This window comes from Pundamilia nyererei, unplaced genomic scaffold, assembly GCF_000239375.1.
Source record: "Pundamilia nyererei isolate P.nyererei 1_Seehausen unplaced genomic scaffold, PunNye1.0 scaffold00299, whole genome shotgun sequence".
NCBI classification, from domain to species: Eukaryota; Metazoa; Chordata; class Actinopteri; order Cichliformes; family Cichlidae; genus Pundamilia; species Pundamilia nyererei.
Window position 1 is genome coordinate 283,440 of NW_005187700.1, and position 11,735 is coordinate 295,174.

Sequence of the window (11,735 nt, forward strand, 5' to 3'; positions counted from 1 at the left end):
TACAACTTGCCTAATAATTCTGCACTCCCTGTAAAACTGAAGCTTGTCAGCACAGGTTACAGGTTTTCCATTAATACTGACAACACCTCCACCCCCCCTCAGGGTAACAGTCTGGGTGTCCTCCTCGACAGCACTTCCTCCTTTCCTCGCCCCACATGCTGCTCCTATCCTCGTCACTTTTCAGATACTGTAATTCTGATTTCTCGCGATCATAACTCGCACAGCCTCCAGAGAGCGCATCACCCTCTTCTTCATCAGCTGCACTGCTCGAGTCTCCTTCACTTTGACGTGTATCCACAACCTGGTCCCTCCCTACTTGTGTGATTTACTCCACATTTACTCCCTTCATTCACCGATGTCTTCACCTCATTGTTCCCATCTCACCACTAAGAGGAACAGAGCTTTCAGCTGCTCTGCTCCCCGACTTTGGGATTCACCTCCTCCTGAACTCAGCGATACTGGCTCTCTTCCCTTATTAGAGTCTAAACCCATCTGCTTAAACTGGTTTACTCTCTTTAACACCGACTCCAGTCTAATGCTCTGAGTGTGTTTGAGGAAACACACTGCGCTCCGTCTCACTCCTCTTTACATTTAACTCTTCCTGGTTCCTAACCAGGGCGTGCTCCAGCTGTGAGAGCATGAACGTCTTCATGTTGTGGGTAAACAGAAACTTGTGGAGTCAGAGGGGACGCGCTCTATGAGGAGGAGCTCTGCTGACTGAGGCCCAGCTTGCTCTGCTCCTCCTCCTCCGTGATGTTTTACCTCCTGCATGAGCTGAACCCGCTGCCTCTCCTGCTGCTCCCTCAGCCTCTCCCTCCTCTCCCTCTCCTGGAAACCCTCGCTGAATGGGTTGTTGTCGTCAAACTTGACCTGTGGAGGAGGCGGAGTCAGAGGGGTTAGCCAGCGCCCAGGAGCAGCCTAAGCTCACATGAAGCAGTGTTACTGCAGGGTCCCCCCCTCATTGGCTTTTCTAATACAGATGTTCAGAGATGCATAAAAGTTGGACTGACAAATCCAGATGTGGACCGGCATTAGACTGAACTTCCTGTGGGGTCTCCTGTGCTGAGGTCTCCCCCCCTCCCCATCTGATTTATGATGCGAGTCTGGTTCTGGATCAGGTCTAGATCACAGTGGGGTGCAGCAGCCATGTTTGTTACCTGAGGGGCAGGGCCAGCTCCATCCACTGTGGCTCCATTGGGACCTCCGGTGGGGCCTCGGGAGGCGGCAGTAAAGCCTGCCGTCTGAGCTGCGAGGCCCGGCACTATAGCAGAGGGCGCCTGGGTGTGTGGGGGTACTTGCAGGCTGTTGGGTAGGGCGGCGGGAAGTTGAGGGGGTTGATGAGGCGGCATCCTCTGCCCCATCACCCCTGGAGCCCCACCCCCTGGAGTCCAACCGGGAGGCACATTTGGGAGACGGGCCGGTGCGGGGCCGCCCGGGTGGGGTTGCAGGGGCACGATGGGCTGTGAGAGCAGCTTCTGAGGGAGGGGGGGTGCCGGTTGCTGCTGCAGACCCCTCTGAGGATGTTTGGTCCGGTAGTCCTCGATGAGCTCGGCGTGGTCCTTCTGCTGCTTCCGGATCTGGACACAGAGAAGAAGCACTCACTGTGGATACACCGGCCCCTGAAAACGGTCCCTTACAGATTTCACTGGCTGCCCCCGGCCGGCCTCTACCTTCAGTTCAGTCCGATAATCTGGATTTATTCTGCACTGGGATCAGCTCCGTTACCTGCTCTAGCTGCTTCTGGACCACTCCCTGCTGCTCGCTGATGTAGCGTAGCTGGGCGGCGTCCTCCTCTGCGAAGACACGGCCCGCCTTCTTGGCCGTTCTCTGTTTGGCTGACAGAGCCTTCTTGGTCTTGCGGTGAGCAGCGATCTTATCCTCCAGGAGGCGCTGCTGCATCTGCAGGAGCTGCTGCGTCTCTCCGAGCCAGTCCTCGTACTGCGGCCGCTTGGGCTCATCTGGGAAAAGAAGGAGTCGGAATTCAGTGATGAGGAGAAGAAGCAATCTGACTTCGTGGCTGAGAAGAAACAGCAGCATGCGATCAAAGAGAAACTTTGAGCGCATGCTGCTGTTTCTGCTGTCTGCACAGGCTCCAGGAAGAACTGAACTTTAAACGTTTACACGCAGGCGTAAACTGATCAGAGCTCATCAATGAGCTCCTGGTCTTTCTCCTCTGTGCCTGATCCTCTTCATCGTGTTGGTTGTGTTTGAATTGGAGATTAGAAAGTGTGGATATGAAGGTTATTATAGGTCATTTAAACTGAATTAGCAAATTTCTACTCTGAGCACTCAAAGCACTTTATACAACTTGCCTCATTCATCGATCCTACAAGCACACGTTTCTAACGTTCAAGAACAACTCGGGGTTAGACACTGCTCTCTCTACGGAGCTGCAGCCACCCAGGTAAAACACACAGCCACTCCAGTCATTTTTAATGCAACAAACCGAAACCAGTGGGTCTCTGTCAGATTCTGTGACCGTATAAAGCTCTCCCCGGGCTTTGTGTTAGAACCACTGCTCTGAATGTACCTGTTCAAGCTGCTCTGATTGGTTTCTGATACTCACTGCTGAACCCGGGGCCAAAGCTCGGGGGCTTGGGTTGCACCAGCTGAGGGGTCACCGTCCCCTCCTGACACAGAGAAAGACCGCAGACATGTTAGAGAAATGCTCTGTCCTGTGTGGTCAGTTACTGTGTCCGAGTCCTTCAACATACCTGTAATACCAGGTGTGGAGGCTGAGGGGGGACCTCGGGACCTGGGGCTGCTGGAGGCTGCTGGAACCTGACGCGCACACAGACAAAGACTTCAAATGAAGTTGAGAGAGGGAACGTTCACAGAGAACACTGAGGTCAGAGGTCAGAAGGTCATACCTGTTGATGACCACGGGATTCAGGCCCAGGTTTCCCTGAGACATCACTTTGTTTATGCCTTTCAAAGCCACCATCTTTGCCTTCATGATGGGGTCTGTAATGGAATCAAAGTCTGCAGGACAAAACAAGAACACGAGTTCAGCAGGGGCTTCATGAGAAACACAGTCCAATGGTGCTTCAGGGGGAGTTTCAGGATTCTGGACTTACCCACACCAAGGAACGCAGAGTCTGTGGTGGAACGCTGTCTGATCAGGGCCTGCATCTGTTTCTGTTGCTGCTGCTCCTGCCGCTCTTGGTCCAGGAGGTCCTGCAAAAGAAGCGGCTGCTCCTCCAGAAGCAGAGGCCTTTGTTTGTTCTGGTTCTGGACCTGGGTCTGAGCAAAGGTACCCTGGGTCTGGCTCTGCGTGGAGGTCCCCATAAGTGGAGGTTCGGTCTGAGTGGTAAGGAGGAGGTGAGGAGGCTGGAGAGGCAGTGGGTGAGGCGGGCCTTGGGGGGCCTGAGGAGGCAGACTGGTGTGAGGAGACACTGAGACAGCCTGAGGGTGGGGGGTGAGTTGAGGCGAGGATGAGGGGGGCCCAAAAGGCCTCTGCTGCTGCTGGAAGACAGGCTGTTGTCCTGGGAGAGGAAGAGCAATCAGAAACAGTTCTTCCATTTCAAATCTGCTGATTAGACCAACAATTGGTCGATAACACGAGGGGGGCAGGTCAGGCTTGTGTTTGTTTACCTGTGGTCACAGGGGGCTGAACTCTGGATACCATGCCCATGGATGGCACCTGCTCCTGGGGCTTGAGGGATGACAAAGCCCCTGAAACAGAACCGGAGTCCTCCAGCTTCTCCTGGAGGCAGTGGGGGTTATTTATTATGTTCTCTTTATTGAACTAATTATTGATTAATATTTATTATTGATAAATTGAAAATGTCCCACCTTGATGTGATGGACAGAGGAAACCTCAAGTCCTAGAGCTCCCGGGGGTTTGCTGGTGGCGAGGACCCCAGGTCGAGCTGCCCCCGTCTTGCTGTCGTCCCTCACTTCCTGTTTGATCTGTCCGACCAGGTGGGAGCTGCTGTCGGTCTTTCTAGAACCACAAACTCCATCCTTCCTCTCTCCGCTCTCCTTCTCCTCCGCTGGCTCGCCCAGATCCAGCTCCTCGTTGAACATGTCCTTCTTGTCCTCCAGGTTGAGCTCAGGGTCGGCATAGGCGATCAGGTCAAACTTCCCCGACAGCAGGAAGTCATCGAGGTGGAGGTCATTGGGACCCAGGTCCAGGTCTTCTTTACCTGAAACAGAGTTAGAGGACGAGTCGGTCAAGCTGAAGAAGGATCGGTAACTTGCTTCAGAACAGGTGTAATTTCTGGATTTAGCCAAGGTGAAATAAGCTGGACCCGGACTCGATCGCTCATACCATCTTCAGGGTCGAGGTTCAGGTTCAGGTCAACCAGATCCTTCACTTCTACATCCTCCAGGTCCTTCACAGCCGAGTCCTCCCCTTCCAGGTGCTCCTCGATTCCATCGGCTCCCGAGAGTGCCGGCTCGCCGGTCTGAGTCAGAGCCGCCGTGTGGCCGAGGTGCTCCTGCTGAGGATCCTGCTGGTTCAGCTGCTCCACGGCGCCTGCCATCATCATCTGCTGAGCCATCAGCGTCTCACCCATCCTGGCCCCAGGACCAGGTCTGATGGCAGGTGGGTGGGGGTCTGAAGGAAGAGAGAAGGGCAGCCTCAGGCGGTTCTCTGGAGCGCGATGTCGAAGCTCAATGTAGGGCTGTCCCATGATGCTGTGCTGCTGGATGGGGAGAGAGCGAGGGAGGAAGGGCTGGGGGACACCTGAGGGGAAAGAGACTTTTTTATCAATCAAGTTCATTTTCAACATTTTTGACTGATCGGCCAGTCGGAGGAGCTGTGCTGACCTTGCATCATGTGCGGGTGAGCGTTTGGAGTCCCGTGGGGACGGATGGCGGTGAAGTCCCCGGGCACTGGCCTCCTCATCTGAACACGAACCTCCACAGCACCGAGCCCAGAGGCAGGCGTTGATCCTAGGGGTGCACGCAGGAAAGTGTCATGGAGGCCAGCTGGAGCTCCAAACCTGTAGAGGGCAGCGAGTGTAAGTCACAAACACACAAAAAAACCATCAGATCTCAACCAGGACTCTTCTGCTCCTCTCACCTCGATCCTGGTCCTTGGACACCCAGCTCTCTGGGGAGACTCTGTCTGGGGAAAGAAGCCTCGGTGGGCGCAAAACCCCTCTGCTGTTCTCCTGGGAACCCTCCAGGGAACCTCAGGGCTGGAGCCCCGGCAGGCCGTATCGTGCCAGGATACGGGGGCGGAGGGCGCCCAAATGGGTCTGTCTGGACTGGGGAAGCGGTGGAGGTGGAGCTGGAGGAGTCGTCCTGCGACCAGTTGTGAAGAGGTGTGCCAGAACCAGGGGAGGATCCTGTCGGAGCAGCCGGGGGTGCAGCAAGTCCAGGAGCCGGTTCCTGCAGACCCTTCTCCTGACGTAACGTGCTCTTCTGCTGCTGCTGTCTCAGGATGAGCTCCCGAAGCCGTTGACGCTGCAGAGAAAACAGGAGGACAGATGAACTCGCTAAACACACGAGAACCAGCAACACTCGACCAGACAAACATGGACTCACAACACCTCTCACCTGTCTCAGCTTCTCCCCTGAGTCACCAAGCTGAGGCAGCACGCTCATCGACCCGTCTAAAGCAGACATTTCAGTGGTTGCCATCTTGTCAGTTTGCGATCGGCCTGGTGTCATGTGACCCTGCTCAAACGGATCGTGACCCGGAGTGTGACTGGCTAAAGTAGAGAAGCTCTCTTCTGATATCCCAGGGTGCTTTGGGGTGTGGCTGCTGGGGGTTCTGGGAAATGAGTCCTGTTGTTGTCTTCCTGGTGACTGCTGTAACTGACCAGAGAAAAGATGAGTAGAAGAAGACGCTACTCTGTGGCAGAGAATAGAGGCCGTGGGCTGTGGTGTTACCTGGTGGGGCGTTGGGGTGAAGGTCCCTGGGTCTCCTGGAGCCAGAGGGGATGAAGCGGAAGCTGCAGGCTGAGGAGCTAAGCTCTCGACTGGGGTTTGGCTGAATGGCTCGTGGGCCTTCTGGGGTCGTGGTGTAGAGGGCTGCTGGGCGTAGGGATCCGGCGAGGGTCGCGGTGTACCTGTGGGCTGTGCGTAGGGGTCGCCGGCCCGCTGACTCCCTGGTGATCGGGGGAAGCGGTCGATGACAGCTGGATGGGGTGTGCCCGGGTTGGAGGCGTAGGGATCGAGGGTTGGGTGAGAGGGGGACGGACGGCGGCTCATGGATTGCTGGTTGTACTGGTCTGGTCTCAGCGCAGGCGGTGTGGTGAGGTATGTGGGGTCAGAGTGGGGACGCGGCGTGCCAGGGGTCTGAGGGTTGGTGTAGGGATCCGGAGACGGCCGGGAGGTCATAGGTGACTGCTGGGTGAAGGGGTCGGACATCTGCTGAGTGTAATCTGGTCTGGGTGTGCCGGGCGCTTGGGCGTAGGGACTACGGTGGGGGGAGCCCAGACCTGACAGTGGACTGGAGGGGAAGGGAGGCTCCTGTGAAGGAGGGGGGGCAAAACTTGACAGGTCCTTCCTCCCTGCTCCTCCTCCACCACCAAATGCCTCTTGCTGAGGGGGCATGGGGGCCTTAAACACACCACCCTGGAGCAGTTGACGACTGCATGACTCGGGCGCAGGGACTCGCACGTTCGTCTTCTGGTAGGCTTCGGCCACTCGGATGCCGGCATGTCTGACTGAAGGGTCGGGGGTGGGGTTACCTGGTTGTGGCCCGAGGCTTCTGAAGACGTCAGGTGTTTTGGAGTCGGGGGATGGAGCAGGAGAGCCTACGACATCATGGGCTGGGGAGGTGCTAAGGGAGCTGTGATGCTGTTGCTGGGAGGCTGCGGGGCCTCCAGACTGGGAAGAGGAGGGCCGAGGAGTGCCTATAACCTTACTGTAGGGGTCCCAGGGTGAGGAAGGGCGGGAGGAGGGGGGAGAGAACATCTGGGGGGAAGATGCTGGCTGGTGGAGGGGAGAGGAGGGATGTGGGGATTGAGGGAGTGAGGAAAAGCCAGAAGGGGGCGGTGCTTGAGGCCGGAGGAAGATGTCGTCCGCTGGTCCAGAACTTCCCTGCAGGAGGTGCTGCCTGGGCTGACCCTCCCTGAGACCCGGGTGAGGGGAGGCGCTTCCTCCGGTGGGCACGGGGCTGAGGCTGCCAGATTCAGGCGACTGGGGGCCTGAGAGGCGCTGGCTGGCCAGGAGCTGCTGCTGCTGCCGCTGCTCATTCTTCACCTGCTCCAGCTTCTGGGTGGCCTCCATCTTGGCGAGCTGCTTGCTCTTCTGACGCATTTGCTGAGAGAGAAAAACAGAAGGGACGGGCGAGGAGACAGGCGGACACAGAGCGACAGGCGTGAGGGCAACAGGTGGAGCTCAAACACGTCAACACAGAAACACTGAGGTCTGACAGACACAGCTACGCCGAACGACTGAGGTATGACACCAGGTGTTACAAAGGGGAAACCCTACAGAGACAAAGCTGTAAACATGTCTGACTAACATGGGAGTGTATGGGGACCGACTCACTGCTGCCTCTGCTGGACGTTTTTGAGGCTCCAGTTTGTTCTGACTTTCAGAATAAAATCCCAGGAGTCACGTCCCCATAACTCCTCCAACCCTTAAACGTGATTTTAACCATAAAGCCGAGTGAAAAAGAAGCTGTGCGTGGAAACAGACTTTAATAGAGTAAGTGTGGAGCAGGTCTGGACCTGAGCTCTCCTCCCTCACATGCATGGATGGAGGACACCGGACAGAATGTGTTTGTGTGGAGGTGCTGTAAGGAGGAGTCTGGAGAAGGCAGAGCAGAAGTTTCCGGAGCCATTCTCAGCACCCCTTCAGAATAAAAGCAGTCAGCTCGCAGGCAGACTTAGGCCGCGGCCTCCAGCTCTGGGCCAGCACAGACTGGTGACGTTGTGTCAGATCAGAGCTAACCCCTCCTCTTCCTCCCTCCCTCCTTCAAATTTAAGCCGTCCTTTGGCCCAGAGAGGAGGACGAGGCTGAGGCCGGCTCCACGGCTCTGAAACCCTCGCTCAGCTCCGGGTCTTGAGCTCAGTCACTCTTTATTTAAACTGTTGAAGTTTGATGGCTCTGACTGACGCCCCATTGGCTCGTTTAAAGGCCGATTGACAAGTTCCTGACAGTTCGTGGAGCTCCAGAGTGAAGAGGTGAGGTCAGAGGGTTTCAGAGGCTCGTGGATCCAGGAAGTCTGCCTCCGACAGGTTGGCCTTGAGGTCTTACCGGAGCTGCTACGGATGCCTGGCAGGGACAATCTGTATCTGTTGGAGATTTTTTGCTTTGGGGGGGGATTTCCTGCCTCTTCTTATCGGCTTCCCCTCTGTCTTTAACCCCTCCCTTTTCAATGACATCAGAGACGTTAGTGTGAGGGAGGGCGGCTCAGCGGGCATGCACATCACAGCATCATCTTTATCACAAATACACCCCACGGCGTGCTGCCTTCTGGTTACCATGGTTACTACTGAGAGCTGGAAACCAGCGCCAGCCTTTGAGTGAGTACGGATTGTTTCTATGGCGATGTAGTCTGCGCGACGGTCTCGAGGTTGAAGCGGTGGCGTGCAGCCTGCTGACTTGTTGTGCAGAAACATTTGCGTGACTAATTTTAAAGAGCACCCTCACAGTGTGTCTACAACCAGCAGGCAGCGCTCTGTGTCCCATCATGCATTGCGCTGCTGTTTGCATCACTAAAGTGTGTTTCTGGTAAATCAGGTGTTTTCTGACTAGAGTCTGGTTGTTGGTTTCTCGCTCTGCTGCTACGTCACCATAACGGACACCTGGACGTGTGGCGCTCTCGGGCTCTGCTCACCTGTCTGAACTTCCACTCCTGCTCCTGCTCCGACTCCTTGGGCCTCAGCGGGTCCTTGAACGGCATCTCTATCTCCATGGAAACAGTGTCAAAGGGTCCCAGCGGTGCGGACAGCTGCTGCTGTGAGGGCGGGTGGCGTTTGAGCGGGTCATTGGACAGCTGCACTTTGTTGATACGTTGAGCCGCTCGATTGTCCCGAGCTTTTTGCTGCAGAGGGAAAACAGCACGTGGTCAGAGATGGCGAGGACGCTAAACGAACGCCATCATGGTTGATGAGCACGCACGTGGCTCAAAGTTCCTAATCTTTACAGCACTGGGATCAGATCCACTGTAATCAGTGTCCACACTGTTACAGAACAAGGACACTGTGACAGTGTGGACACTGATCGCACCTGATCGTCCTTGAAGGGTCCGGAGCTGGAAGATGACCCTGCTGCTTCAAATGGACACCTTTGATCAACACTCTGGAAACCACTCAAAAGGACACAAGGGCCTGTTGACAGGACGAAGGTCCTATGAACAGGCTCCTATACGCTTTTATAACGTTTCCTCAGCTCTCAGAGTCCTCCACACAGTGAGGAGGAGGAGGAGGAACTCACCACGTAGGGGGCTCTGTCCTGAGCGCTGGCCTTTCTCCACAGCTTGGTGATCTGCTTCACTCTGGTGGGCCAGTCTGATACAGGAAACAGCTGTTAGCTCTGTCAACACACTGAACACAGTGTGTGTGTGTGTGTGTGTGTGTGTGTGTGTGTGTGTACCTGGGTACTGCTGCTTAAGCTGGGGGAAGTTGGTGTTGCAGTAGAGCACCGGAGCGACGGTGGCCATCTCTCCCAGACTCTCCTCCTTCTCCCACTTCAGCGTGCTCCTCTGAGCCGTTGACAGCGCATCCTGCTCGCCCTCACCAGCCGGAGCCTGCTGATTGGCTGGAACTAATGCAGAGGTGGGGCCCTGGATGGGGGCGGGGTTTTCGGTAGGGAGGACCCTAAAGCTGACTGGACCCTGGACACCGGGCATCATAGGAGGAGCAGCTGGTGAGAGGCCGTTCATCAGTGGGAGGCGAGGAAACGGCACGGCACCTGAAAGGTGATCAATACAGGTGATCAGAGGTGATTGGAAGGTTCAAAGAGAGCTCAGTCGAACCCTCAAACTGTTTTTAGGTTCATACTTATCAACAAAAACGATGGCGAGACAGCTGCAGGTCGAAGAAATGTTTGAGAAAAATGGTGGACGGTCGAAGCAAAGCGGCGTCATGAGTTTGTATCTCACTCAAACATCGAGCAGACAAATGTCAGCATAACGAGGAAACTGAGACAGTTAAATTCAGCTAACCTTTGGTTACATGACGTTAGTGACATCGCCACTTAACACGGCTCACATGTTTGTAGTTTTTATTATTCTGAAATATCACCAACGCCTTCAGACAGAGGTCACTGTGTACCTGTGCGTGTCTGTACCTGTGTTGTGCATCTTGCTCCCAGCAGCCGCATGTGTGTGCTGACTCTGCTCTGATTGGCTGTTGCTGCTGTCTGGACTGAGGACAGCAGTGAACACCTCCTCCACGTCCTTTCCCTCCAGCTCTGCGCACACACACACACCAGCATCGGTCAGCATGGATGACGTGACATGAGCTTTCAATGACAGCGTGATGGTGACGAGCACCGACTCATCAACGGGACTAACGAGGTCATGACAGCATCACTTGTATCCACGTGATGCTGTCTGTGCAGAAGCAGCTGCTCAACATTTAATAACGAATACGTTTGAAGCCAAGTGCCAACTTCCCTTTTCAGTCGCTCTGCTGTCAGCTGACCTGTCCCTGTTTCTGATTGGTCAATCATCTTAGTTAGATTAATAAACCCTTGGCTGACGTATGGCGCTGACGCCCACACAGGTGCTCGGTCTTACCTGGGATCTTGTAGAGCTTGCTAAGGATGGCACCTGAAACAGAAGAACACTCGTCAATCAGATGCTCTAGAATCTGTGAGCACTTCCTGTTTCCTGCTTCTCAGACCCTCTTCAACTCACCATCGGTGACCATCTTATCAAGCTCAGGACTCAAGATGGCGTCCAGAGGCTCTTCCTGCATTGCCCTCTGGACACGCCCACTGCTTCCCATTGGCTCAGAAGTCAAAGAGGCATCATGCGCCACAGAGCTGATGTCCAGACCTGCTGAGAGAGGGGAAGGGGGTTAAATAAGAGAGACAGATGCATGGACAGACTGGAGGTCAGCAGGAAGCAGCAGAAGAAGAATGAGTCTGATCTCTGCAGGAGAAGAAGATGATTCAGGCCGTTATATCACAGGACAGGAGGAGGAGAACAAACAGGAGCAGAAGAGGAAGAAAAGTTTCAGAAGGCTCCAGGCTGTTGCCTCTGCTGGATGTCAGAGGAACTGCAGCCGTTTCATTTTGTAGTTTATTAAATTTATTTTGGCCATCCAGAAACACAAAACTGAACCAAAGTGAGACGGAGGAGGAGGAGGAGGAGGAGGTGGTCTTCCTGGGGAGTCTTACCAAATGGAGACGGGGAGCGCTCCACCTGGAACTGACCTGGAAACAAATACACACAGTTATGGTGTGAGCTCTTCTTCGTTGGTGTGGTCCCTGAGTGGGCAGAGGGTGAAGGGGCTGATGGGAGTACCTGTGTGTCCGGTGGCGAGGATGTGAGGGTTGGTGTTCAGGACGTCTGACAGATCCACGAGACCGCCATCCGACCCGGCTGGATGGTCACACACACACACAAACACGATTCACTCACAATTCAGAAGCCCGAGTATACGGGCTCAAAATGTGGTCATAAATATTTTGTACTTGTAAATCGGTTTTGTATGTGTAAAAAAGATTTGTGTGTGGACTTAGCCCAAAAAAACCCTGCAAGTTACAACTACGAATTTTGACCCTATTTTTCTTCCTTTAAGCTGATTGGTCAATGTCATGTCAATCACAAATGAAACAATCCAATCAGAGAACAGATGGGTTTGGCTGTCGGAGGG

The 11,735-nt window shown here is 54.8% G+C and overlaps 1 protein-coding gene across 1 annotated transcript in view; it reads right to left on the reverse strand.

Moving 5' to 3' along the window:
- Window positions 1-11,491, reverse strand: part of LOC102200632 (histone-lysine N-methyltransferase 2C-like) — a 23,330-nt gene extending 11,839 nt beyond the window's left edge. Inside the window, exons 1-23 of the mRNA XM_005751104.1 lie at window positions 11,384-11,491; window positions 11,257-11,292; window positions 10,772-10,912; window positions 10,652-10,684; window positions 10,201-10,323; window positions 9,505-9,822; window positions 9,346-9,419; window positions 8,747-8,953; window positions 8,164-8,277; window positions 5,845-7,221; window positions 5,509-5,769; window positions 5,030-5,415; window positions 4,774-4,949; window positions 4,274-4,690; window positions 3,796-4,148; window positions 3,595-3,706; window positions 3,078-3,485; window positions 2,871-2,982; window positions 2,715-2,781; window positions 2,567-2,630; window positions 1,726-1,958; window positions 1,158-1,577; window positions 763-870 (exon numbers count right to left, since the gene is read on the reverse strand). Coding sequence (XP_005751161.1) covers window positions 763-870; window positions 1,158-1,577; window positions 1,726-1,958; window positions 2,567-2,630; window positions 2,715-2,781; window positions 2,871-2,982; window positions 3,078-3,485; window positions 3,595-3,706; window positions 3,796-4,148; window positions 4,274-4,690; window positions 4,774-4,949; window positions 5,030-5,415; window positions 5,509-5,769; window positions 5,845-7,221; window positions 8,164-8,277; window positions 8,747-8,953; window positions 9,346-9,419; window positions 9,505-9,822; window positions 10,201-10,323; window positions 10,652-10,684; window positions 10,772-10,862 — 5,454 coding nt within the window. The 5' untranslated portion in view covers window positions 10,863-10,912; window positions 11,257-11,292; window positions 11,384-11,491. The remainder of the gene's footprint in view (window positions 1-762; window positions 871-1,157; window positions 1,578-1,725; window positions 1,959-2,566; window positions 2,631-2,714; window positions 2,782-2,870; window positions 2,983-3,077; window positions 3,486-3,594; window positions 3,707-3,795; window positions 4,149-4,273; window positions 4,691-4,773; window positions 4,950-5,029; window positions 5,416-5,508; window positions 5,770-5,844; window positions 7,222-8,163; window positions 8,278-8,746; window positions 8,954-9,345; window positions 9,420-9,504; window positions 9,823-10,200; window positions 10,324-10,651; window positions 10,685-10,771; window positions 10,913-11,256; window positions 11,293-11,383) is intronic.
- Between the last annotated feature and the right edge of the window lie 244 nt (window positions 11,492-11,735).